The 27,832-nt window shown below is 54.2% G+C and overlaps 1 protein-coding gene and 1 long non-coding RNA gene across 4 annotated transcripts in view; one reads left to right on the top strand and one right to left on the bottom strand.

The window, feature by feature from the left end:
* CSNK1A1 (casein kinase 1 alpha 1) overlaps positions 1 to 3,422 on the top strand; it is a 34,636-nt gene extending 31,214 nt beyond the window's left edge. For all 3 annotated transcript variants that reach the window (XM_069869339.1, XM_069869337.1, XM_069869340.1), the window contains one exon: positions 1,904 to 3,422. In XM_069869339.1, coding sequence (XP_069725440.1) covers positions 1,904 to 1,911 — 8 coding nt within the window. In that variant the 3' untranslated portion in view covers positions 1,912 to 3,422. The remainder of the gene's footprint in view (positions 1 to 1,903) is intronic.
* A 12,029-nt stretch (positions 3,423 to 15,451) lies between these two features.
* On the bottom strand, positions 15,452 to 27,387 carry LOC138727099 (uncharacterized). Its single transcript, XR_011338523.1, has 3 exons — positions 27,235 to 27,387; positions 17,370 to 19,349; positions 15,452 to 15,559 (listed from the first exon to the last, which is right to left on the bottom strand). It is a non-coding gene; the product is annotated as an uncharacterized lncRNA (long non-coding RNA).
* Positions 27,388 to 27,832: the final 445 nt, after the last annotated feature.

The following is a 27,832-nucleotide window of genomic DNA, read 5'->3' as shown; positions in this document are numbered from 1 at the left end:
ACTCTTGCCCCGTTGATCAGTTCCGCAGCTGTAGTAATAAAGCAATTTGAGAATCCCTCATGTAGCATAAGTATCATTGAAGTTTTAGGTGGCACCCTAGAGGGACAAGGAGTGATGAATGTGCAGATTCGAGCTAGTGAACATTCATTAGAGAGATGTTGGCATAAACTCTTCAGCATGTTCTTCATACTGGCAAAGTCCTGTGTGCAATGTGAATGTCTCAGCATCTCATTCCACAGCTGTGGTTAGGCTGTATTTGCAAACACGTCTCTAGCCTGAGTAGGACTTGCAAGGGATGCTGTGGATTGAATCCAGTTCCCTGTTGCTCTCTGTAGAGTTGGGCACGCTCTTGCCTGTAACACCTTGGATTGGAGGTGTTCTAACAAATAGCGGCATTATGATTTATTAGAATATCCTTTGTCCTCAGGTTCAGGGTCCTAGTTTCATTTGAAACATCTAGTCTTCTAAAGTAATGAGTTCATCTGCTTCTTTCCACACTGGGAGCACACTCCTCCTTTTGTTGACTTGGTTTTGGCTGCTTTGATGGAGAAAGTGGTTCAAATGATGAATCAGTGTTCACTGTTGGACACACTAAATGGAAAAACGGTCTAACGATGGGTTGTATGCATCAAGTAAGGGTTACAAACAACTTTATGCCAGCAGAACTAAGGAATCCCTTGGGTTTCTGTGAGAATTTGCACTCAAGTGGGAATGACTGTCTTAATACTGGTACAGGATATGATTTTTAGAATTGCTAGTGCTGGGTGAAGGGAATTGTCCATCAGCATTAAGATTGGGTTCAAACAAAGCTATTGAATATCTTCTAAATTACCTGTAGGCTCCTCTGGAAGAGTTGGAACTCTCTTCTGGGTACTGTCCAGATACATTTTTTTGATTGAATGTTAGGCTCTCTTTAAGACTTGTTTGCACTTGCTTCTCTCTGGATGACAGCACAAGCTATAGCTGAGGTCAGCTTTAGAGATCACTGAAGAGATTTCTGTTGCAAAAGCTCAGGTCTGATGCTCGGATAAATTCATACATTGACAGAATACCGTGCTGTTTGGAGGGCATCCAGAACGGAAACTTACTTGGCAAAGTAGTCCTTGGTTGAGACCACTGTTACGTCTTTAAAGCATAGTACTGCTACCTGAGTCACCATAATATAGATGAACAGTCACATGGAGACTGGCTTAGCTTGCAGTAACTGGCTTGTTGAGATCTGTGTGCATATTTCTTTACTCTGCCTTTTCCACAACGACTTGAACTTGTCATTTGGAGTTCTGAACTGTAAAAGAATTGTTCTTGATGCCCCACCTCACCTGTCACAGGAGTTGTTTTGCTTGTCCTTTCAAGGACAGAGAGTATATTGAGTTTCTAGTTACTGTCAAAGATTCACACTTCTGGTTGCCCGAGCATTGTACATATGAGCACGTAGTAAACACCAGTTACTGTAAGGTAAGTTATTCCTCTTCCTTTTCCTTCTGTCTGTGTGACACGGCTGTACTGCGCCTCTGAAGAGCACCACTGCAATCAGGTGACAGTTTGACATTCAGGGATACAAACATGAGACATTGCAGTCAAGTAGAAAACAATCCTATGAAATTACATCCTTCTTCCTAGTGGCAGTAACACATCTTGTTTTCAAACTGTCAGCCTGAATATCCATTTGACAAATGTGGCATCCAGCTGATGCATAAGCCTGTTTTCCAGTGCAGCAGTAGGTGTGAGAGGTATGTGGTGGCAAATGCTGGTTAGCTTGGAAATGGACACCAGGAACTCCACAGTTCAGACGGAGCAGAATTTTCCCCTTTGAATGACCATAACTGATATTTAATTCTACTGTAAAGGATGTTTCTCATTTTTTGTCCAGTATCAATAAGTTGCCCTTGTGTTTATCTTACAGGTTTCTGAGCATGGCGAGGATGGGACAAAGCAGAGCAGATCGGAGCAGGACTTGTCACTCCCCAAATCCTAGAAATTTTAGTTCATACGTACACTTGCCAGTGGCTGTGGGCAACCATTTACTTGGTGTAAAGAACTTAATATCAGTATAAACTGGCTCTGGGCAGTGTCAATGATGCTGCACGTTGAGTTGTAGCAGCTGTAATTGTGAATATTACTGAGATAGTGAAACATGGTGTCCAGTTTTCTATTGCATTTTTTCAAGTTGAGAAGTTAACTAATGGTTGACACACAAGTGGAGAAAATTGTGCATATGCCAATTTTTGTTACCTTTTTACTTTGAACTACACTGCTTGAGATCTCATTGTTTTGGAAGAATGGCATGAACAGTCTTCGGCAACAGTTGTGATAATTGTAAATGCTCACAATTGTGCACTCTTTTCTGGGTATTCCTCCCTGGGTTTTGAAAGTTGTACACTTAAAACATTCTTAAAGTTGTTGGCTTCTATGTGCAACATACCAAGCCAGCTGACATGGTAGTAACCAAAGATTCCAGTTTTTAAGCGTATGAAAGACTCTGCCTGCTTACCTGTGCTAGAAATAACAGCATCTAAAGTGAAGACTTAAGAGAAACTTAGCGACTACTAGATAATCTTTAGGACTCTGCATTAACTCTATAATGTTCTTGTTATAAAAGGAAAAAAAGCATATTTGTCACAAAATTTAGTTAACATCTTACAACTGAACCTGTATGTAAGTTGCTTAGATAAATGTAATCACTGTAAACATCTATATGATCTGGGATTTTGTTTTTATTTTGAAGCGGGAGCTCTTTTGTTTACAAGATCATTAAAAACTAAAAACTGTTTCTGTAAGGAAATGAGATTTTTTTTTTTTTAATTTGCCTTGTTAATTCAGTTTAAGAAATCTGCATTACCCTGTTTTTAGACCAAGTTTCAACGCCATTTGTTAAGCGAAAGAAGTCATATTTCTTTCTAAATCATTTTAGATTTAGTGTTGTAATTCTTCCTCATTTTGTTTTTGAATAAATTTTGTATTTTTTCCTTGAGGGGAAGGGGCAGGATCTTGCATTTTTATAACTTGTTTGAGACCAGCCCTCTGTACTCAGATTGGATATTTTTAAAATGAAATGGCATCTTTTGCAGAACTGGGATTGGCAGCCTCCAAGCGTTGCCATGTAATGCATCGGCTGGACTGACTTGTGATTACTCGTTTTGAGAAAAATTTGAATGGAGTATTTGGATTGTTTTAAACAAAGGCATTTTATTTCAAGTTCTTGTGAAGTGGATATGACCAGATTTACTCTTGTTCTTGGGGACAGCCTCGCACCATGCAGAGTTCACATTGGTTACTGCCCCAGGCTGTCTTCCTTCTCACTCCTATTCTAGCCCAGCTGAAAGAAAGAAGTACTTTTATTGCTGGTAATTCTTTAACAGTGTAATTTATTCCTTTATAGCATGTCAGAATAAATTAAAAAAATGTCTGAAAATGCTGCCAGATGCCTATTGTGTAAATGTTGTTTGTATGTTAGCTTTTTAGACCGTTTCTATGCATGTAGCAGAGTTCCTGCTCACAGTTCATATTTTTACTGTTCGAAAAGGTCTTTAATTTTGAAAACCATTTCTTCAAGATCGTAATACTTACACTGTGCACTCTGCCATCACAGAGTGGTAATCTGGATCAAGACCACATTCATGTGTGGTCTCTATGCATACTTCCTTTACAAGAAGCATCTGAACTGAGAAGATGTTAAACTTTAGCTGGAGAACGTTGTGTGCTGATAAACATTTTTATAGATGATCTGGGAGTACAGGGCAGCAACAAGTGTCTTGGGCTTCAGAGACACTGGTTCACATTTGGAAACTTCTCTTCTGAATCAGAGTGGTCTCTCTGTTACCTGGAAGGTGGAAGAAGAAATGTAGCTCATTCTTCTGGCTAGGATGTTTTCCAAAGCTCTGAGATTTGTCCTATCCCAGTAGGATGCTTTACAAGCAATCCCTGATGTGAAAACTGGTATGTTTCTAAGAACTGGTGTCTAGAATACTCTTATGTCCTTACATATGATTTCTACTGTCTAGGCAATGCATCTGACAACATGCATTGTCAGAAGGGGAAGAAGTGTCAATGAAATACCTTCTTAGCAGCTGTCTTCAGAGTGACTGCTTGGAATTGTTTTGGCACCACTTTTCTTGCTTTGACATAAGGTATTTGAAAGTCGGATGAAATAATGGTTTCAGGAACAGAAATTATTTCCTCTGACCGTTACATTTACTCATGACTTTGAGGAGGGTTGTCAGATTTTTAGAAACAAAACTGCCCTTTAGGTACTGTAAGCAAGAACAGTGCGTATGCTCAGTGTGTCAAAATGCGTTGTTTGTAGTTCTTAGAACTGCAAGCCTTGTCCTGCAGAGGAGCATGGAATCATTAGTCTTTCAGATGTGGTGTTTTAATGGAGTTTACTTCACACAGAAGTGTGAGTTTAAACTGTCAGCTGTGTCCTGCTGCTTTGCAGAAAACCAGCCTGCACCAGACTTGCTGAACAGTGAATGAGATGGCAACCTTCCTTAAAGAGATGCTGTGATACTGAATACTCATTTGCTGTACTTTATTTGGTTTGTAAAAAGACTTAAAACTGAAAGCATTAAAAGCTATGTGGATCTTGACTTCTGGTTGCAGCTTTGCAAAGATTTTGTGTTGGGAAGTTTATCTGCTGCCCTGATAAAGTCAATCTGCAGGCAGTCCCAGGCACTACAAGCAATTATCTGTGTAGCAGGGGCCTTAAAGCGCAAAAACTACAACCTTGTATTGTTCCCTGGGAAGTGCTAGAATTCAGGTAGTGACTTTAGGCAGTGACAACAGCTTCTTGGTCGTCTTACTAAGCTGTCTACAGAGTTTCAAAGCAATATATTGGCCTTCTTGCAGCAGCTTGGCCTAAGGCCTTCTCCTAGAGGCTTGCTTAATTTGGAATGCTCATATGTGCAGCATACTAGTTCATTATTTTTAACCTATTTAAGCCATTCCTTGTTGCAAACAATGGAGTGCACTTTTCTCCCATAAAAGGCTCTGAAAGAAGGGCAGGCTGCTCTGGGTTGTTAGTAATGTCACTCTCCTTGCCTTGGCTCTGTTCTCTGTTGTGTTGGGTATTGATAATAAGCATTAAGAATGCTGTCAGTATGAAGGCTAGATGTGTCTGGTAGGTATGTCAAGCCTGTCCAGTGTGTCTCATCCTAATTTTTGCTGACTTCTCTTTTAATTCTGCGTGTGGGGGCTATCTTTCAAGCTTGTGTGCTGACTTTTGCTATTGCCATTGTTCTGCCTGTTCCCACAGACGGCTTTTTTAAGCATATTGCTTACAACTTGCAGGAGCTTGCCTGTGCTTTGTGTACTGTGCTTTTCCAAAACGGATGGTGGCAGAGGTGGAGACACCTGGGTTGTAGCTACACTCCTTTGAGCAGGAGTGACAGAATTGTGTGATCTGAAGTTGGCTTTTTGCACAAGGCTTTAATTTCTATTGACAGCGTTTTCCAATTTAGAAGATTTGTTGCTTAGCCAGCTCAGTCAGCCCCATCTGCTCCTTACTTAATTGCAGTGAAATCATCGTGATTTCATATCAGCTTGATGTCATAATACAACTTTATGAGCATGGGAGGCTCCAGACAAAAAGGAAAGGCGGGCTGGGAGGAAGAGCTGTCTGCTCCAGACACTAATGCCTCTGGAAACACGAGGAGAAAGACGATGCAGAGGAAGTGCCCACCCTTGTAATTGGGCCTGAGAGGAAGGACTGTTCATGGTGTGTTCTAATGTGGAAATGGCTTTTAATGTAATCCTTGTTAGCCAGGGCTAAACAGGAAGGGGGGAACATGGTACCAGGTCTGTATGCAAAGAATTGAGACTGACTGTTGTGCTGGGACTCAGGATGTTTGTTCTTCTTGGCTCTATTAATGAAGCGTTTCAAAACAGACCCAGGACTGTGGTGTCCTGAGCCTTAAAGGAAAAGGTGTGTGTCAGGGGAAGGCTGTTGTAAAGGAGCCATGGAGGGCTCAGCCACTTTGCAAAGCTCAGTAGTAAAGGTGCCAAATGTTTGGAATTAATGTGCTAACTTGACTTTTTTGCATCATGTCAGATACTCTTAGATGTGGCTGTTGCTACTGCTGAATTTAGGTAGCTGGAAACTGGGAGGAACTAAGGAGTATTCTCACACCTGCCCAGGGTGAATAGACTTTCAAGTCCTTGGTCCATAGAATGACTGTGAAGGTAATTCAGCTCCTTTTTCAGAGAACAGCTGGGCATTTTGATTTCAAGGGCTGCTCCTGGGAGCACCTGAGTGCACACAGTTCTAAGTGTTTTTTTTCCTCTTACCTTCCCAGGAGCCTTTTGCTCATGTTGATAATGTGGATTGTTTTTTGTAAACACAACTGGTCTTTACTTCATTTCTTTATCCTTAGGTGGCAGAGAATTCTTCCAGAGCTGCTCTGTGCACAGGTTTTGTCCTGAAGAGCAGGCTGCTGGCTCCCTTTGCTGCTCCCTGTCCTCTGCCACGCTGGAAATGCCTTGAGCTACTTTGCAGATGATGGACTTTGAACTCTTTTTGAGTGAAAGCAATTTGAGATTATTGGAAGACTTTGAAGGAGTGTGCATGCTGCCATACAGGGTAGACTGGCTTTTGAGCTTTCCTTGATGCAGTCAAAGCGCCTGCATATAATGATAAATCTGTGTCTTTTGCTTTACAGCCCTGTAGATACAGAGGGCACAGTTCAGATAACCAGAAGAGGTGGGGCAGTGGGTACTTGCATGACACAGCTGTGCTTTGTGGGACCTCGTGGTCCACCAGACCAAAGATATGAGGAACAAATCCATTTCTCTTCCTTACCCTGTGGATGAGCCCCTCGTGTCACTGTGGCACCAGAGCTAAAGCAGCGCAGAGGGGCTTTTCCCAGTGAGCCCTTCAGACGCGTTTAACTGAGCACCTAGGGTTTAAGGCTGGTCCCCTTGGCACAGCTCACCCTGGGGTCTGTCTGGCTTGCCCTCACTGCTGAACATGCTTTTTGTGGGTTGAGTGCATCAGCTGGTAACTGCTCATGTTGAACTTCTCATCCACCACCAACCCCAAGTCCTTCTCTTCAAGGCTACTCTGTCCATTCTTTGCCTAGCCTAGCCTGTATTTGTGCTTGGGAGATTGTGCCAACGCAGCACCTTGTGCCTGGCCTTGTTGAACTTGATGACTTGACGTCCATGAGTTCTTGAGTCCATTTCTGTACAACTGCGAGGACTGGTGTCTCACGAACCCTGCTGTCTCCAAGGCAAGTGGGTAGTGCGGGCTGACCCCAGGACTGGCCTGGGGCTTGCAGCTGACTCTGGTGTTCAGAAGTTTTTCATTGCTGGTTGGCAGCTGGACTGAGCTGGCAAGCCACTGCTGATAGGATTTGCCAGATGTTCATCTGATGTCAGCTGGGCTTTGCCCAGGTCAGGCAGAGAGGAGCAAGGAAGTGTTTGCTTGCTGTGGTGCATGGGCCGCTACAGTCAGGCAGTGGGGGAGGAGAGCAGAGAGATAAAGCTAGAAACTGGTGGAAGTCCTCTGAGCTGAGAAAAGTCACTCAGGCAGTAAATGGAGACGTTCTTGTGTGTAGAAGGCTTCCCCCCCCAGCAAAGCTCTGACTTCTGCTGAGCTCGTTCCTCCTTCTCTGTGGCTACTGGCGTGGCAGCTGCTGGTGCAGGGCCAGTACTGTCTGCAGCAGGTGCGTCTGGGTCGAGGTTACCTGGTGGAGCGAAGCCTGCAAACAGCAGTAGGGGTGTTTGCATGGTGGAGCCTGTGTTTATGTTTCTTTGGGGCTGGTACTTGCATTATGTGAGTTGGACCTAAGGTAGCTCCCACTGCATGGCTTGAACATGCTTGAAAAACAGGTATGGCCAGAAATTCCTTCTGACTCACATCCTGGAAGCACTCACCTTCCTTCCCGAGACCCCTTTCTTCTAGGGGAGGAAAGGCAAGGAACCCAACTGTGGCCATGCTTCTCTTGGGCTGCCCAGGAAGTATGAATTGATGGTTTTTATTAGATGGACTTGTGCTACAATGGCCATACCGCACTGCTTGTGTCTAGGTAACCAAGGAGCATCCATTAAACCCTGTTAGCACTGCATCCCCAGCATGTGAACGTGCTGCTGCCTGAAAGCTGAGCTGATGTGGTTGTAGCAAGTTCCTGGCTGGTTAGCCTGAAGCTGTTAGCAAATCCCATAAACTGATTATGGGTGTCAGTCGCTGCTCAGTGACCTTTTCTCCCTCTCATTGACAGCTTTTTACGTTGGACCTCTTGAACTTCCCTGTACCTGCTGGCTGGGGGGTACCAGTGCAGGTGGGATGTGAGCTGGGCAAGCAGCTGCTCGCCACTGGCCAGGGCCACCTCACATGCCAGCAACCAGCAGGCTCAGCCAGTCTGGCCGCATGTTCCCAGGAGACAAAGCCACGGGCTTGGGAGGTTGGTTGATGCTTATTGGAAGCGGCTTGGTTTTGCTTCCTGGTATGGGAACAGTTCACAGCTCTGAGCTGAGCTGCACTCAACCTTTCCTAGTGAGAGGCCACCAGGGTTTGCCAGCCCACTGCTCTCAACTCCCATCCTGTGTCTCCCAAAACCTCAGCTCCAGACAGGTTGCTGTGTGGGCAGGACCCCTTCAGTGGTCAAGGAGAGTGGAATTGTTGCAGTTGTGGCTAGGCAGCTCTTCCTGGGCTGGCTTTTCCAAGGAAGTAGTGGAAATGTGTGACAAGGGACACCTGGGTGTGTGTTTGAATGTATTTATGGCCCTTTCCAAGGGGAAGCAGGGGAAGGAAGCAGTTGCTCTAACAGAAAGCAGGTCTCAGTGCCAAGATTGCAGGCAGCTGCCTGCTTCTCTTTCCTAGAGGACTTTGTGTCCGTTTTCTTGGGAAGTCTCAGGGTAGCTGCCTGGTCCTTGTCCTCATCTGCTGATGATGGGTAAGCCTGACACCACCTGCTTGCTGGCTTCCCACCTTCTCCCCTGCCTTTCTGTTCCCAGAGGTTCAGCAGCCAGGCAGTCCATGAAAGTGGAGCCAGTGCCACTTTCCTCCGCGGGGTTGCTGGGTGACGGGTAAACACAGCAAAAGCAGCAGTGGGGGCTGGTTGGCCTTCACCCTTCCTTTCTGGGATCTGGGGCACAGCTGTCTCCAATGGAGTTCAGCAGCCGGGACAGCAGTGTGGGATGTGGCTTGAAGGGCAACCCCATGCATGGTGAACCCCAGCTCACGGGCACGAGTAGCCTGCCTGGCGCAGTGTAGCACATGCTGGTGACGTTCTCCAGGGCTCCTTGCCCAAGCGCAGGGAGCAAAGGGCTGTTGGCTGAGGGAGGTGGCTCATCTCTTGCCCCAGCATTACATTAGACTGCCCAAAGGAGCTCTGGAGCCACCGTGTGCTGAGCCTCCCCGGGGCTGAGCAGCCCAGCACAGTTAGCAGCAGATTCACTATAACGCTTAGTAAAAGTTTAAGTGTGAAGCGAAATGGCACAGACAAGCCTGTTGCCCACTTTGCTCTTCCTAGACGTGCCATGGGGGCTTGTGTGGAGCATTGTGGCAAGTAGGTGGTGGGCTGCAGTGGGGCTGTTGCCTCCAGTGCTGGCAGAGAATGGGAGAGGCATGTGGTGCTGGGAGCAATCCTGCTCCTCTAAATAGCTTGTCGGGTATTGATGCTCATTTTGAGCATGATATTGAGGATAATATTGATGTGCCTGAGCCCTGGTCTTAGGGGAGTGTGGAGTACTCAAAACTGGTGTTGTGAGGGGAGCTTTGTGTGATGGGAAGGAATACCAAATCCCAGGGAACACTTCCTAGGAAGGAACTGCTTGTACCCAAACCCGTATTCTAGAAGGGCAGGGCAGACTCCTGTGTGGATGTATGGCTGCTTTTATTCTTGCGGCAGTAATCAAGAGTTGGGGTTGAAGTCCTGATCTCAGCTGCTCTATCAACATCCTGGAAACTGAAGGCTGAACCAGCTCCATGTCAGCTCTCCCGCTGCCCTAGGGCTGACTGCTGGCGTCTTCAGGGTGTTGCCCTGATTTAGAAATCTGTGTTTGCTTTGGAGAGGGTTCAAAAGCATTGGCCCAACCCAGAGCACAGTCCCATCTGTACCCTGCTTCCCTCTACCCCATCCAGGTCCTTACCCTGGTGCTGGGGAACAGCCATGAGCATCCTGGCTGTGTTCGGGCAGCTGCTGCAGAGATGGTATGGAAACTGCCCTGTGGGAAAGCTCTGTGGGAAAAGCCCTGATTCTGCTCCCCCTTGTTGATGATCTTAGAACACAAAGCAGCTGAAGCTTTAAGATCATCCTCGTGCCCAGCTGCCAGGGCTGTGACAGTCCATGGAGCTCTGCCCCAAGTGGGACTGTTGCTGGGGAACCTGCCATATCTTTTTGTTTTCTCCTAAGTAAAAAGCTTCCTATAATCTGGCTGCCCTCTCAAACCCACCCACCTGGTTCCTGGTCCCTGCAGTCCCACTCGAAAAATAACACTGCTTTTCTTTCAGACGGAGAGAGAATAAGCTGCTCATTGCTTCAGCTTGCATCAGGGAAAGCGTGGCAAATCCCCACTGTCTAGTCTGGCTTTGCCTGATAGCTGGAGTATGGAGGTGTTGCTGATGGAAAGCTGAGTGCAGCATGGGAAGTGCTTTGGCTTAAAACGTGTGAGCTGCCACCCAGTCTCCTTCCTGCAGAGGCCCCCAGGTGTGGTGTCTGCTCCTGCCAGGGTTGGTCTAGGGCAGTTGGCTTTCTCAGGCTCTGGAGCAGAGCGGGAAGCTGCAGGCTTAGGGCAGTGCAGTCTCTAGGAGAGACACGCATCTGACTCACTAATTAGATAAGCACTTCTTTTAACACACTGGCTAGGCAGGACCAACGCCTACCTTTCAAAGCTGCCATCGAGCTGATACAGTGCTCCTGCTCTCGGCAGGATTTCATCAGGCAAATATGTACTCTGACTCTTCCTCCCACGGGGGAACGCCCGCTCCCACACTGCAAGGAGGCTCCATCCGAGAGCATCACCCTGCGCCTCTCTCCTCGTCCCTCTACCTGCCTTTGGGACACGGGGGCTGGCTGAGCCCTGGCTGGTAGCAGGGGGCATCCCATTGCTGGGGTCTCGGGAAGGACCATACAGTGTGAGGTTTCCAGACTATTTCTCTTCCCCAACTGTAAAAACTTCTAGGGCATTTCTTAAAACACTCTGAACTGGCTTCTCTGTCCTGTATGTATCTGGAGCTTCTGGGCTGTGCCCACCCCTAAGAAGCAGGCTCCAGCTCCCTCATCCCACTTAGCCCAGATTTCCTTCTAAATAGGTCACTCGCTAATTGAGGGCAAGTACAAAGTTGCTCTGTTTCTTCTAGTTCTAGGTTGGGCAGACCCACTTCAGGAGCTGTGAGACCTGGGGCAAGGCTGAGTGATGAAATCCTTGTTGGCTGCTGCAGCTCCGCCTGGACTCTCCAGCTTCAGGACTTTGGTCACTGGTGTGTGAAGCTGGGGAGAACAGGTCAGGGCTGGGTTTCTCTTAACAGCCATGCAAAAGCCTGACCTTTGATCGGTTGCAGGATGAAGACAGTGCAAGTGGGAGACTGGGTTGTGGTTAGGGAGGGGGGAGCGTTGGGCTGGTGGCATGGGGTCATATATTTCCATGGCAGAAGGGAAACAAGTGCTACATCTGTTCCTGCCCTTGAAAGAACTGCTCATAATGGGGAAGCTGGTGCAGACCAGGTGCTGGGGCAGGTGGCAGCTCAGGTGTGGTCCCCAGCAAGGACTCAGTGCTGGAGAGAGGAGACAGAGTGAGCTTTGCTCTTCACCTCCCTTGTGTTGTCACTGTGCTGTGCAGACCCCGCAGGTGCCCCAGCTGTAAGGGGATCCCAGGGCAGCTGGGCAGCCTGAAAGGCCCATCCTGGCAGCTGACTGCCCCTGTTCTGTGCAGGCTCTGGCTTCTAGCTTCTGTGTCTGTGTGTGTTTAGCTTTCCCTGCTTGTCTCCATGCAAACAAGGGCGGATGGAGGAGCCAGCTGCTGCCCCTTATTCCAGGCTCCATAGACCAAAGTCCAGCTGGCCAGCACAGCCAGTTTGTGGCTGTGGGTCCTTTTCCTGCCCAGGGAGGGGTGTGCTGGAGCAAGACAAGCTATGGCTCGGGGTTCTGCCGCTCTGGTTATGGCACTTGCCCTGCTCCTGGCTAGTCTGGGGTGGCCGAAGCAGCCCTGAGTTGTTTCATCCTCCACAGGAGCTGATCCCCACCCCTGGGGAAAATGTTAATGCAGCCTTGGGACCCAGAGCAAGGGCTTGGGCCACTTCCTCAGAAGAGGAGGTGTGATAAAGCCAGAGCCCAGCCTGTGGCACCAAGCTCAAGGTGTGCTTTGAATCAATACTGGTTTCCGACAGCCCGTGGGCAATCACAATGAGGGGAGCAGGGTGGGTAGCTTCACCCCATTTACCCTCTGGGGCTGAGCCTGGGCAGCGAGTTGTGCACGGTCTCTGCTTTCAGGGCAGGACCAGCCAGAGGAGGATCAAAGCCAGTCCTAGTCCCAGGCCCCATGGGGACTCAGGGAGGAGGGTAAAGCGGTGGGAAACTGTCCCGTTGGTGATCAGCTCACACAACCTCCTCCCTCCCTGGGTGCGTTTTGCTTTCCTAGGCTGCCAGGTGGGAGCAGGGCAGGGCGAGCCGGCCCTGCCTGGTGCTGTGCCAGGCTGAGCAGGTTTGGAGCTGCTGAGCCTGCTCTCCGGGGCAGGGAGGGCCGGGAGCTGCTGACGCAGGAGCTTTCGGGTGATGCGTCGGTCTGGCGGGTGAGTGTGCAGGGCCGTGCCTCCTGCCCCAGGGATGGGCTGGGCAGGGCTCTGGGTGCATAAACTAGCGTGGTTGTGCCGTGGGGGGCTCCCTCCGAGCCCCTCCCTGCTGCCCTGTCATGTACACCCAGTGCCCCCAGTAGGCAGGGGCTGGCAGTGTCCTGCACGCCTGTGGTTTGCTCACCTGGAGAGGGCTGCTGAGCTCCTGCCGTGCCACGTTTGGCACTGCAAGGGTTCCGGCAGGTCTGGCAAGTGCCAGCAGCCAACAGGACCTTCCTGGATGCTGACTCAGCACGGTGGGTGGCTGCAAGCTGGGGCGGCTCTGGGTGCCGGATGGGCTGAACCCTTCCGTGGGCACAGACAGCCTCATCCCCCAGGTCTGCATGTGAGTTAGCAGCAGTCCCCATGCTTGCACCCTCCTCCTTGACTTCTGCACGCTTGGAATTCTCATGGGGTGCTTATGCCTGCCCCCCTTCCCCCTCCAGCTTCCCACGCACACGCTAATCCCATCCTGCTGTGGCAGTGAGAGCCTGATGCGGCTGCATTTGCAGGCACAGCTCCTGCTCTGGGGGCCCTGGGATGCTGTGACCCACGCCAGGCACCGAGTGACACAATCCTGCCTGGATGAAGCTGCCCCAGTCCCCAGCCTCATGTTTCCAGCATAACTCCAGGGAGCTGAGGAGCTCAGCAACGCAGCCCTGGGGGCTCTCTGCAGCCAGGGAGGGTGTGGGGCAGGGGGCTGTGCTTGCAAAGGGCCCCTAGAAGATCTCTGCAGAGCAGGCAGGGCCAGGGGCATGTGGGAGGGCCCCTGGGGACGCAGATGGGCTCATCTGCTCCTCCGCTTCTCTCTCTCCGTGTGCATGTGTGTGTGCACGCACTCTATCCTCCATCCCAGCCTGGCTGAGTTCTTTGAAAATCTGCATATGCAAAAAGCCCTAATCCCAGGACCCTTTCCCTAGCTCAGGGGTGTCTTGCCCTTGTCAGGAGGTGAACACGGCAGCTCCAAACCACCTTGGGGCTGAGTGCTGAAGTACAGCAGCGTGATGCTGCAAGGGCCACGGCGCTCAGTGCGCTGGGCAGTCAGGGATGTCTGACCCCAGGACTGGTACTGCAGCTCCTTGATGCCGTGCTGGGAGAAAGGTGATGGGGTGCCCTGTTCTGGGTGCACCCAGGTGCCACACTGGCACCCAGCACTTGCTTAACATCACTTTTTTCCCTTCAGGCCCTGGCATCGCCCGGCCCCTGTGGGAGCCCTGCACCCGAGGCCAGCGCAGGACAGGAGGATTAGTTGTAAGCTGATTGCTGTTGCCCATTAGGGAGGCACTGGGAGCCTTGGCTGTGGTTCCCTTGGCAGCTGGCTGGTCCTGAGGGGAGTGTGGCCACTGTGGGGCAGGATGGGGTTTTGCCCCTTCCCCAATCCATTTCCTTTTGCCACCACAGCTTGTAAGGGCTCATCACCCTCTAGGAGATGGGGAGACCGGGCTGCTGGGATGCTTGTAGGACCCTCCCACCTACCTTCACCCAGGACACCCGTGGGGATGAGCTGCCCTGTGCTGGGGCAGGGGGGGCTGTGGGTGCTGGAGTTCAGCACAGCAACTTTTCCCTGTCTCACTAGGCAGTAAGACATCCTCAATATTTTTTTTTTTGGTCTGTCCACAGCTCTGGGAGGAGATGGAGGGGAGGTGGGGAAGCACAAGGGGGCAGTCCCTGCAGGCAGAGAAAGATTTATGGCTACTGAGTTTCTGCAGAGACAATAACTGTGCAGGACTCTCGGAGTGGAGTGGGAAAAACTGTCCAAAAAAGGGAGCTTGGCAGCTTGGCAGCTTGGCCTCCCTTCCTGGGTGCTTTCCAGAGAGCACGAAACATGGGGGCTCATCCTGCTAGGAATTAAGGGAAGAATCTTGTCTGCCTGTAAGCCTGGAGGGAGCAGCCCTGCTCTGCCACTGCTGTCGTGTCCTGGCTCCCTCCTCCAAGCCTGGGCAAGCTCAGGTGGGTGCTGCTTCCCAGTGGTGCCAGCTGAATCAGGGCAACACCCTTCCGGGCACGGCCAGGCCTTGCTGTGGCACCAGTGGCGCAAGCCGGCTGGTCCTGGGCTGGCGGTTGTGCTGAGTGTCCAAGTACTTTGCACTGAGGTTCTCTCACCTCTGGGGAAACTGAGGCAGGGAGCGTGCAATGCCTGTGGCTGATGCCAGGGTGGCATCTTGTCTAGGGCAGCCTCACTCCTTGCTGTCCCTGGCCCAGAGCAGCGTGGCTGCCCACCCCACCCTGGCCCTGGTCTCCAGTGCTGCCCTGTGTCTGCTCTGCAGACCCCAGCGCTGCCCAGAGGCTCTGGCTGAGCCCAGCAGAGGGACAAAGCTTTGCTCCCCCCTCACATGCTGCCCAGCCATCCTCATCCCACCATCCTCAGGCAGGTAGCAAAGCCCTAGCTGTGTTCTCAAGGCAAGATCGAGGCAGGACATGTGTGCCTCGATTTCCCTGTCGGGAAAACGGATCAGTGCTCCAGGCTTCGTGCTTAGAACAATCAGAGCCACTGGTTACCTGTGTGCATGGGGTTGGTGGAGGCGCCCAGGGGGTCCGAAGTCAGACCTTTACAAAGGACAGGGGCACTGATCCCACCTAGGTGGGCTCTGCGACCACCTGAGTGGAAGCTGGCAGCGAGAGGCAGGGAGCCGAGCCCCAGCCCTGCTTCACTGACAAGGAGGAGACTGGTGCTTCCCTGCTTCCTGGGCAGGTTTGGGGTGAGTCAGGGATTCTTTAATTGAAGGGTTTTTTTGGCCAGAAATTCCCAATATTGTTCGAATCTCAAGGACAGAGTCAGTCTGATAATTTTTCTGGCTGAAAAAAGGGGGAAGAAAGAAAGAAAACAATCAGTTCTATCTCAATTGGCATTTCCTGAACTAAGTGCCATATTTTTCTAATTTGTGTGTGTGTGCAAGAGCGCCGTGGATTTCCATCCTGTAACAGTGTGTCATGTAACCCCCCCTGCCAACAACCGAAATAAAAACATCTTGGGAAGGGTTGGAACTGAGTGGTTAGAGCCACCTCAAACCAACAGTGCTGCCACAGGGGTTGGCTGGGTTCAGGTTTTGGCTTGCCATTTCCAGGAAGGTTTTGTGATTTCCAATTTTCCTCTCGTGCTGGATGGGAAGGTGTAAGTGATGGGAAAGGACTTTTCCATCTCTGCTTTCTCCTGGCTGGGTTTTGGGGCTGCTCCTCAGGGCAGGTTCTCCTCGCCCTCCCAGCCCTGTCCCCTCCACCTGCCCATGCTGGGCACCCCAAACCCCACAGGGAGGTTTGGGAAACCAAACAGCATGAGCCCAGCGCCCCTTCCAGCTCCCCAGAGGGGCTGCCAGCCTCCTGCTCTCAGTAGAACAGGCAGCAAGCGCTGCAAGCAGCACCAGAGACTCACCAGGTTGGAAAAAAACCTCTTGGATCATTGAGTCCAACCATTCGAGGAGGCTGAGGGGAGACCTTGTTGCTCTTTACAATTACCTGAAAGGAGGTTGTGGAGAGGAGGGTGCTGGCCTCTTCTCCCAAGTGACAGGGGTAGGACGAGAGGGAATGGCCTCAAGCTCCACCAGGGGAGGTTCAGGCTGGACATCAGGAAAAAATATTTCACAGAAAGGGTCATTGGGCACTGGAACAGGCTGCCCAGGGAGGGGGTTGAGTCACCTTCCCTGGAGGTGTTTAAGGCACGGGTGGATGAGGTGCTGAGGAACGTGGTTTAGTATTTGATAGGAATGGTTGGACTCGATGATCTGGTGGGTCCTTTCCAACCTAGAGATTCTGATTCTGTGATCCCTCTCTGCCCCTAAAGCAGCACCAGCTGCACACGGGCACACTTTGCCAGCCATGCGGGGGGGGCCACAATCCTGTGGGGGGGATGCCCATGTGCTGGATGCCCAGCCCTGCGTCAGCAGCGAGTCCCCCCGGCAAGGGCTGGGTGCTGCCGGCTGCGCCCCGCTGAGTCAGTGGCACGGGTGCGGAGGTGGTTTGCCCCGTGGTATTCCAGCCCAGCCCTGAGAGCCAAGAACGGGCCGGGTGGGAACGGTGCTGTGTGATGGACGAGGCAGGCTGTGCCCCCAGCACGATGCCAGTGGCTGGGTTAGTGTCACACAGGCCCCTGGGGACCTGTCCCTGATGGGGTTTGCACTCATCTTACAGGTGGATGGGTCTGGCTGGTGGGTCACGGCCTCTCGCTTATCCTGGCTGGGAGGTGGGGACAAGCCCAGCCACCCCCACAGTGTCCTCTGGCCCCTGGTTCTGCCCCTGGCCCTGCACTGTTCTTACAGCTGGGGATGGGGAGGGCTTTTCCATGGTTCAGCCGTCAATGGCAACAGCTGTTCACTCCCATCCTGCTCCCAGCCCCAAAAGACCCGCCAGAACAGAGTCACTCAGGAGTCAAGACCTTTATTGACCCCAGAGTGGCTGGATGGGTCATGCAGGGCAGGGTAGGGGCTGCAGGACCACCAGCTGCATCCTCTTGCAGCAAGTGGTGACACACGGGGACATCCATCACTCCCTGGAGCCCGAGAGCTGGGGCTGCCGGGGCTGGGTTGCCCACCTCCCCGCGCTTGGGGCAGTCAGGGGCTCTCCCTGCTGCCCGCTGCTCCTCCTCCCCCCTGCATCCCCCACGGCCCCGTACCTTGGTCACCAGCTCTTCTGCAGGTTGTGGCTCTCCCCAGGATGGGCCGTCTCCAGCCGCCGAGCCGTGGCCCCAAGAACAGTATTTCCAGGAATCCCCAACGTAGGGTCTAAGGGATTCCTGGGAAAACTGGACCCTGAGGGCACGGCGACCTGGGCTCTCCGCCAGCCCCACGCATCCTCGCTGCTGACCAGGCTCTGTAAGTGTCTGATGGTGGGTGCCAACGCCTTGTCCCCTCTGTCCCTCCACCGCACGAAGCTCCCACATCGCTGTACAACCTCTCCCAGTGGTGCCCAGTGCTGGGCCAGGGGTCCCAAGCAGACACAGGGGTCGGCGCTGCTGCACGGAGAAACCTTCCCCCCCTCCAATCCCCCTTGCCCTCCATAGGGAACTGGAGCTTTGAGCTGAACCCTTCCCTGTAGCCGCATGTCAACTGTCTTTGTGTTGCTCATCCCAGGGGGAGAGGGGTATCCAAGAGGTCCCCAGGGTGCGCAGTTCCTCCCTTCCCGAGCTACAGTGCTTCATCTCAGACTCCCAATTGACCAGAGATGCAGCACTGCACCTTGGGCTGGGAGACATGGAGGAGCCCGCGGCTGCCCTCGCTGCCTTACCGTGGCCGTGTGTGTCCATGGGTCATGGCACAGCAAAGCTGTGTGTCTGCCTGTGCAGCTGGATGCAGGCAAAGGAGTCTCCCCACCATCCCGAGCCCTGTGCCCACGTCCCCTATGCCCAACCCCAACACAACAGCAGGACACACCTGGGTCTGGCTGCTCAGCGTGGCCTTAGCTCTGCAGGGACAGGGTAGGGACAGACAGAGAGGGTTCTGCCTCTGAATCCATGTACTTTCCTCTGAGGGCCAGTGAGGGGAGGGTGGGGATGACTGGAGTCACCCAGGGTTGCCACTCAGTGGGGCCAGGACACCCCAAGACCGAGTGGGGCTGTGGGTATCACATAGCACGTCTCCCTCTGCCCCTTCCCTGCCCTGGAGGGATGAGAGTGTGAGTCCTGCTGTCCCTCCCCACCCCTGTCCCTGTCCCAGTCCCCATCAGAGCAGAGCTTGCAGCTGGTCAGCACCTGTGGGAAGGCTTCAGCCTTGGCTCCTGGAGCTCAGATATCATCTGGATCCACTCCTGGGGTGGCAGGGCTGAGCCTGGCCCTTCCCATGGGAAAGGACCAGGGGCTGCAGGCGGGATGCCCTCCCAATACTCGCTCTCAAGTCCATGTGGTCTGCAGCTCGTCTGGATCCAAGGGTGAGGTTTGGGGAGGGAAGAAGGAGGAGAAGGAGGACAGAGGGAGCAGCCAAGCCCAAAAATGTTTCTTTCAGGCGAGCACTAACATCCTGAGCAGAGCTGAAATGCGATAAACAGACCATCTATCACAACCGTGTCCTGCTGCCAGGCCCTGGCAGCCGCAGCGCTCCCAGCAGCCTGACGAGAAGCAGATGGTGCATCTCCGGCGTGAGCCCCTGCATCCAGCACCGGCCCCTCTGGCTGCATGCGCCCAGCTGGGAACCGGGGCAAAAACTACCCTGTGCCATGCACTGGGCTTCTCCATCTGCTGCCCCCTGGTCTTGGTAGAAAAGAGGGGGAGAAGTAACCCATGGTGGCCCAAGCTTGTGGCATCGGTCAGTCAGGAATGAGGTTTGGGAGCAACCTTGGCCAGCATGGCGTTATATCCATGGCTGGGCCAGCCTTGAGCCCTGGCCAAGTGTGGCAACAGCCAAGGGGACCCTCCTGCTGCCATGTGCCTTTGCAGAGAATCTCCCCCACCGCCAGCAGCTCCCCGGTCGCATACGCAGCCCTGGGAAGGGGCTGATGTTCTTTCAGCAGGGAGAGATGTGTGGCACCTGCAGCATGTGGCTGCCTGTTCGCAGTGGTGCCTGTGCTGGCTCTGCTCATCTCTCCCACTGGCCACGTTTCCAGGGCTGTTGTCATGTGCCGTTGGCAGCGTCGATATCCCCAGGGATTCAAACTGCCGAACCTGTAAGAGACAGAGGGTGACAGTCAGCACGGCGCTGTGAAATCATGAGCTCTCGTGTCCATTCCTGGGAAGATGCTGTGGGGCAGATGCTCACCATCCCTTGGGACTGAGGACAGCAATCCCAACAGCTCTGTGCACACAAGAAACCTTGCAATGTCCACTCAAAGATCTCCCTTTGATTGTTCAAACCCATGTGTCCCCAAAGCCTGAGGTGGTTGGCATGTCCCCAGGCACACAGGCAGTCCAGTGGTGGGACCTGGGAATGGCCCCTGTCCTCCCCCCTGCACCATTCCGGTCTTGGTGGGAAAAGTTGGGATGGAACCTTCTCTGCCCCCACAGTGTGGGGCCAGGAGACATAAGCTGCTGTCCCCAGGGAGGTGGTGGCGGGGGCGGGGGGAAAAAAGGCCAAGAAAAGCTGAAGGAATGCGTGGGGCTGCACATCCCCCCAGGCTGGAGGCAAAACATCCGCCAGGGCTTGCCCTCCTCTGCCCGAGGGGAGATCTTGGGAAGGGAAGAAACCCCATCCTCCCTTCACTATCCACACTGCCTTCTCCCCATCCCAAGATGGGGCAAAGAAAGAAAGGGCCTGCTCTTGTCTCCACTCTCAATTTTGTCCAGTTTTCCTTAGGAAAGGAGGCTGTGACCCCCTGCTCCCCAGCACTCATATTGCTGCTGGAGGACCTCCGTGTTGGGGGACACCAGTGTTCCCCAAGCAGTGCGTGCCAGTAGGAGAGCTCCAAGCTCCAGGTGTCTCTTCCCATTGCTTGCAAGGGTGTGACCACACCATGTGGCTTCAAAAGAAGAAACCAGAATAATAAATGCCTGGACTCATGGTCCTAGCAATGCTGGGTGGACCACCAGCTGCCACCGCATCCCCAACCCGAGGCTCTCTGCAGTGCCCCTGGTGTATGACGTTGCGTGCCCAGGACAATCCCCCGGCTCCTTCATTGGTCATGCTGACCCAATCTGGCCTTGACCTCGCTCCTACCCTCCACTCACCTCCAGCTTTTGCCTCTGCTGAGCCACTTCTCCTCGCTTGCCCTGCTGCTGCTGGTGGGTGCCGGGAGGATGGGAGCAGGAGGGCGAGTGCTCAGTGCTGTGAGCTGCTTCCCCAGCGGCGCTGGGCTGAGTCAGAGCTCGGCCCTCCCTGCGGTTACAACACTGCGCCCTTTCCCCTCTCCAGGCAGGCCGCCACTGCAGGAAATGTCCTTCTTAAAGAGCAGTTGGGATTTGTTTCTTCCTTGAAATTCCCCAGTCCCATGAGGCCAGCTGGGAGGCCAGACCTGGACTTTTGAGGGAATCCTGAACCCCCCAAGCCAGGAGGGCTCAGCCGTGAGCAGCTCCAGGCTGCCTCTCTCACTGGAGGAGGGCGTAAGGCACTGGGCGATGCTCAGCCCTGTGCAGGTGCCCTTTTCCCTGCTCCTGGCCCCCAAAAGCCTGATCTCCACCAGCCATAGGGGCTCCATCCCTACCCCAGATGAGCTTTGCTCCAGTTTGGGTCATCAGCTGATGCCACCTCCTGCTGACTGAGGGACTCATCGCTGGGTGACACCAGGCAAGGTAAATCCTGCCCAAGGACCTCCCAGGTGCCTTCTTCTGGGCGGCGAGGGCTGGGATGGTGGAGGGGAATGTGCCCTTGCTGGAAGCACTCACTGAACACGATAGAAATTTAAGAGACTGACCCCAGGGCAGCTTCTGCAGCCTGTTGGGTGTCCCTTGCCGGCAGTGATAGCGATGCTGCTCACTGTCATTTTGCAGCGCAAGCTGGTAGCAGGATAGCTCCAATGCTCCTTCCCACTGGTGCCTTCTGGCTCTGACAGCATCTCCATCCCAACCCCCAGCATCTCCATCCCGTACCCCATGGACCACAGTGGCCTCCACAGAGAAGTTCCCCCTCCCTTCCTCCCTCTCTCCCTCACCAGAGATGGTATTAAATCAACGGTTTATGAGAAAATGAAGGAGCCAAGGGAGATCCTAATCTGGTCACAGGCTGATTAACCCTGAGTTCAGGCTGAGGTCCTGATGCTCGGCTATAAATAGCTCTGCCTTCCTTTTCCCATCCTCCCCCCGGGGCTGCAGTGTGCCTGCCCTTTTATGGTCAAAAAGGCAGATTTGGAGACCAAACAGCCCCCATCTCCCATGCTGGGGGGGAGCCAAGGGGGCCCGAGGGGATGCTGCTCTTTCTCGCTGGGGTTTTGCTTGGATAATTTATAATGCCAAGAACAAAGGAGCAGGTTTGGGGGGCTGAGCGCGAGGGATGGGTGCAGAGAAGAGAGCACATCTGGTTTGTGCTCCTTCATCCCAGGCAGGAGGCCCCTCTCCTGGTGCCAGCGTGAGGCAGAAATCGCCTAATTTGGTGTCTCTGCGGAGAGCCGGGCTCCTCCGCGGGCTCCTCCATGGGCTCCTCCAGTCACAGGGTGGTGGCACGGTGAGGATGGCAGGAGGGAGCCCAGAGACAGGAGCGATCTCTGCCACCTCCAGGCTGCACAGAAGAGCTGGCATCTCTCCATTCGTCACCCTGAGGGCATGGGACAAGCCCCACCATCCCTACCCACTGTGCCCAGTCCTGTGCCACCACACAGACCCAACGGCTCCTACAAAGCTGCTTGTGCTGACCACAGTGGCAAGGGTCTGGAACCTTCCAGCAACAACAAAGCCTGGCTTGAGGGTGAGAAAGAGCCTCTGGAGACGGGGATGGGGATTCATGGCTGGAAGGAGCATGGCTGTGAAGAGCCAAGGCACGTAGCAGCCTGGTCATTGCCTTTCCTGAAGCCACAGCTCTTTCCCGCTGCCCCCAGCCCACCAGCCACCATCTCCTCCCAGAGGTGCCTCCCCCTCCCCATCCCACCACTGGAAGGTGTTTGGGGGGCATGGGGAGCCCACCGGGAAGGGTTGACGCCTGCCAGCTCCTGTGCTGGCCCCGGGGCACGCGGAGCGTGAGAGCGGGCGCAAAACCAGCCCTCCCGCTCTGTTTACACGTCACATTCTTGGTCCAGAGGAAATGGTGCAGGGGTGAAGTCCCAGCGGGAACAAGCTATCACGTCACCAGCCTCTAGTCCTCCCTGGGAAGAGCTGATGGGAACCCAGAGCACCGCATAAAGAACTTTCCGTGGACGCTGTTCCCAAGTGGTGTGGGGCAGCTGCTCCAGCATCCTCCTTGCTCCCTGGGCTCATGCTCCTCAACCCACTCTTGCATGGCTCTTGGCTGGTACTTGCTGGAGGACCTGGTGGCTCTTTGATGGAGCATACAGGAGCTCACACAAGAGCAGCAAAGAGCCTAGAGATGAAGCAGTCGGGCAGCAGCCAAGCTCCCCCTCCTGTCACGGAGGCACAGCCATGGTGTGGCTGGAGCTCATTAAGCTGCCAGCACTCTTGGCTGCTTATCCAGGCTTTATCGTCTTATCTCTGCTCCAGCAAGGGAGAGGAGAAGTGGGGGTATGTGTGCAGCAGCATCGCCTGGACATGAGAGAAGCCCAGTTAGTAAATCACTTCCCCTGCAGGCCCCAACTTTCCCAGCCCTGCCCGCTGCCTACGCAGGCGAGCTGCAAAAGATGCTAAAAGAAAATGCCCCAAATGGATCAAGCTACTAGTAAACATGAGACAAGACATGAGAAAAGGTCCAGCACAAAAGTTACTTCAGGACTGGTACTTGGTGCTCTTTCCTTGCAGAGCTGGGCTCTAGGGATCACACCAAGCTGGGTGAGCGGTGCAGCTCCTCTGCTCAGGTGCAACACGGCTGTTGGGGGCTGGAGGCAGGGAATGATTAAAATGAAATTTAAAAGAAAAAAATGAAGGTCAAATCCTCAGTGGGGGAGCCCAGATAAGAAGGCCAGGCTGGAAGAGAAAAAGAGGTTTCCCCATGTACCAGCATCCATTAAGCTGGTTACACAGCAAGCACCGGGGCTACCTGTTTGCCACCACAGAGCATCTGCCCTGCACGTGGCATGATGGGTCCCGTGGCCCTGTCCACAGACCCCATCCACTGCTGTCCTTGGCTCACCTCCTGGTGCAGCTCAGCCCAGGGAAGGAGATAGAGTGCTGTTCTTAATCTCCTGGCCCTGCCACCGTGACGGAGCCATCCTAGTGAGCTCAGGGTGAAGACCTCGCTGCCTGCACGCTGCTGCCCCAGGGTGGGACAACTCCAGCATCACCAGTGCATCCCACCTCCCTACAGCTGCTGGGGAAGGGGTCTAACAGAGCTGTCTTACCCTCATCCCAACACAGCCTCAGCCGGGGCTGAGTCCCCTGTGCTTGACAAGGAGCAGAGTGCCAGGGCGGGCAGCCCTCCCTGCGCACAGCAGGACAGAGCCCTGCAAGGGGCTGTCCATGCCATAGGCATCTTGCCTCCTGGCATGCTCAGCATCTCCTGTGCCTCTGGTGCCGCACGGCACTGCTTCCCCAATTCAAGAACAGCGGGTCAAGGACAACGTTGATTTTCAGTACCTTCTGCTTCGATGCCTCGTGTCAAATAGAGCTTGAGCACACTGGTTGCCTCTCACTTGCCCTGACTGCATGCGAGTCTGTTCACCTGCCTACCTGACAGCTGCACACATTGTGCAACTAATGTGGGCACAGGGCTGGCCCTGGAGGCTCACAGACCCTCGAGGAGCCCCATCCACATCCCCACAGGCAACATGATTGTCACCAGCTTATCCACCAGCACAAGGCATCTATATCCCTCACATCTGCTGGGCAGCAGGAAGATGCTCATTTGCAGCAGCCACAGCCCCAGTGCTGGAACGCTGCCCCGCTGTGCTAACACCACAGTGGGCTCCTGGCATGCTGCTTGGCAGAGGCCAGCTCTGCCCCAGTGCTACCACCTCTCCCTGCCCTAGGATGGTGCTGGCACGTCCTTGCATGGCCACACCAGCTCCATGCTCAATTCTACCAGCAGAATGGGCTGGGTGTGCAGCAGTGATCTGGCTGCCACTGCCAGGAACGGTCCTTATCCATCCCTGGGGCAGCCCAGGGCATCCACTGACCTATTTCCCTGGCATCATTAGGGTGTGCGACAACAAAAACTGTGTACCCCCAGGTAACCACGTCCCTGGCCTGACTCCAGACACTACCCTCCACCTCTGTGGCTGTGCCAGACGAGACTGGCCTTGCACATGCTGTTTGTGCTCCGAGCCAATGAAGCACGATCTGGGCTGCCAGAACCAGCATGTCACAGCCAGTGACCCTCTTGGCAGCTGGTAGGGGAGGAGGAGGTCCTGCTCCCCTCTGCCCTCCCTGAGCCTGGCTGGCCGGTGCTGCCGGGGGGCAGGCACTGCCCCAGCTCCCCAGGACGTCCCCATCGCCCAGGGAAGGGCACAACCAGGTACGGAGCCAGGGCTGAGACAAGCCCTGTGAACATGCACGGTCCTGTGTGGGCAAAGGGCTTCGGGATGGAGGAGCAGCGAGTGCTCCCCCAGCACCCGCAGCTGCCGGCAGCAGGCAAGATGTGTGTTGGGCTTCATCCCCATATCTGGAACCTCCCTCCATGCAGGATCTGTTCCACTTGCCTCCTCTGCATGCTCCCGGCCAAGGTCAAAGGATGGTGAAACGGCTCCAAGCTCAGATTTCCAGCCTCTTGCCTCATTGTTTGCTGCTCGACTCTCGGCTCGCTCACTAAGATGAGGTTTTTTTTACTGCTTCTGCCCTGCACGTGTTGAGGAACTGGGGCCACTCCGGGGAGAACACCGGGGTCCCCATCCTCGCACTCAGCCCCCTGCTCTGTCACAGCCCTGCCTGCAGGCTAGGGGTGCCTCACCACTGCCCATCACCTTCACTGGGCACAGTGCCCGCATGCTGCTGACACGAGACCTCGTGCTGCAGCCTGGCAGTGTGGATTGTCACCGACTCCTTCTCCAGGAGCCGTGGCAGGCGGCTCTGCTGGGCCTCGGGCACTGGCTCTCCCTGGCTCAGCCCCACAAGGAAAGCAGCAGCAGGATGCTAGTGATGAGCAAAGGCAGGTTTCACTGGAGTTATGAAGGAACAAGCCTCGGAAAAACCTGATCAGCAACAAGGCTGGGTTTTGGTTAAAAAAGAAAAAAAAAAAAAAAAAGCCCTTAATCATCTCCAGACTGCCTCTTGACAAGCGTGGAGGGAAATGCCACTCTATCCAGCAGCCACCCAGAGCTGCAGCCTGTCTAGACACAGCCTTTCCCAAATTCCTGCTGATAACTGCTTGGGAAATCTTTGGCAGAGGCGTCTGCTTGTGTGTGCTGGGAATTAACTCCTCTCCTGTCGGCTGGTGGTGGGGACGTTATGGTGTTGCCCTCCAGCAGGGCACTACGGCTGATATGCAGAGGCCGAGAAGCTGGAGCAGGCACAGGGCGAGGGCAGGGAATGCCACCACTGGGATGGGGACACAGGCCACGTCTCTGTGGTGGCTCCCTGTTCCCATGTGTGGCATCCCAGCACTGAGATGCTGCAGCTGCCCGGGGAGCTGCTAGTGACAGCGAGAAGCCCTTGAGGCACAGCTGGGTGGGAAAGGGTTGGGACAGGCTAACCCTGAGAAGTTACAGTGCCCTGGTTACAGTCCCTTCGCAGAGGGACGTGCAGCCTGTATGGAGCTGGCATCCCCAGCATTAACAGCACCGTGGCTGGACCTGACTGACAGCTGGCTGTCCCTGTAGTGGTGGGACAGGCAGGAGGAAGGAGGCAGAGGGACATGGCAGCTGGCTACCACACGCCCTCTGGGCATGGTGTCCCCCGGTGACCCGCTGAGAGGGGACAGCCACTGCTGGCACCCTGCGAGCAGAGGGACAGTACAGAGCCAGCCATAACCCAGGCGAAGACAGCGCTGTGTCCTGTGAGGGACAGGGTGCAGGCACGACATCCTCTTCAAAGCCTAAGCTCAAGGCTGTCTAGGAACACGACACTGCTTGCCGCATGCCCCTTGCCCTCCCCATGAGCTCTGTGGCCAGGCCAGGGCTCAGCCACTAGCTTCCATGGGGTGACCTCGCTCAGCAGGCACTGCTGCAGCTCCAGGGGAATGAGGGCATGGCAACCACTCACCCAGTGAGCAGCGGAGCCCAGGACATGCTGGCAGGTGAGAGCACACCGGTGGTGCCAGCTGGGCAAGGCAGCAGCGCAGGCTGGGCTGGCATTAGGGTCTCCAGAGCTGCAAGTTGCGGGTTGCTCTTGAGCAGTGCGAGTGCATGGGATAGGGTGGCTTCGGCCCCCTGCAAGCCTCTGGTGGTTAGCCGCAGTCCCGTTCCCTCCCTAGCCTGTTTTCCCCAAGAAGTGGCAGCGGCACGGCTGGCCGGAGGAGCCAAGTGAGCAGCCCATGGTCCCTGCTGCACAAGGAGCCCGCCCGGGCTTGCCTCCGGCTTCCCGTTTTTTGCATCCTAAATGTACAAAGAGTAGAAAACGATTCCTCCTCCAGCCCTGGGAGGCTCCTTCCCCACCTCCCAAAAGCTGGATGAGCCCCACCAAACTCCTCTCCCAGGGACAAGAAGGAGCTGTAGGGACTGATTTGGGGGAAAGTCTTTGCTCAGGATCTCACAGCCCTGAGGTGACCCTGGTCACTCCTCACCAGCTCCATGCAGGGCAGATTTCCCTGCTTGGTGGCCCATGGCAGTGGTCCACTCTCCTTTCTGGCTCCTCAGCCACAGTACCCACGCATCTATGGTGGGGGCATCCCTGCCCACCTCCCTGCAGCTGGCAGAGCTGAGCATCCCACGCTGGCAGAGGAGAAGCTAGAGAAGCCACACTTTTCTTTTCCTCCTATGTGCCTGTCCCAGCCCGTAGCCAGGAAGGCACCAAGCAGAGCAGGAGCATCCGCGCAGCCGGGGAGCCTCAGCACCAACTGCCCCCCATCCCCACTGCCCGGCACAGACGGGTGTCCCAGTGTTCCCACCTACGAGCCCACTCGCTCCCTCCACCCGCGGGCACCTACCTGCGGCCCCACACCTGCACAGGGCACCGTGGGGACACGGGCACGCAGCCATCATCTCCTCCTGGCACATTATAACCCGCCACTGGGACCCCTGCGCTGCCAGACGGGGTTTTTTAAGTGGCTGGCATGGGAGCCCTTGGCAAAAAACTCCTTCCAGGCTGCTCAGAAGCTGGAAAACCTTTTTCTTTTTACCTTATATGAGCTGCAGGAGGAGGCCAGGCTGCCGACGGGCACCGCTGTCAGGGGCGTCGAGGGGATCCATTGGCTGGGGTGCCGTCACGTGGCCCCACAGCCGCGACCCGCCGCCGCGCAGCCGAGTGTTGCTTTTACCCCCTAAGGAAGGGCTGCTTGACAATTTTCATATTTCTTCTAAATTTGGAGATTTCAGACAATGCTGGGAGGCTTGGCTCGGGATGCCAGAGGCCCATGTGGAAGTCATTAAGTCGGAGAGGGGGAGCGAGGGAAAGAGGGCTGGGGGGAGCAGGGGGAGGAGAGCAGACAAGGCTGCGCCGGTTGCCAGCAACGCCTGGGAACCGAGGCCATCCCGCTCGGAGAAAGTTGTTTGCAATAACTGACTTCCTCCCAGCCCTGGGACCAC

This window comes from Phaenicophaeus curvirostris, chromosome 15 (assembly GCF_032191515.1).
Source record: "Phaenicophaeus curvirostris isolate KB17595 chromosome 15, BPBGC_Pcur_1.0, whole genome shotgun sequence".
NCBI classification, from domain to species: domain Eukaryota; kingdom Metazoa; phylum Chordata; class Aves; order Cuculiformes; family Cuculidae; genus Phaenicophaeus; species Phaenicophaeus curvirostris.
This window is presented reverse-complemented; position numbering and strand designations above follow the sequence as displayed.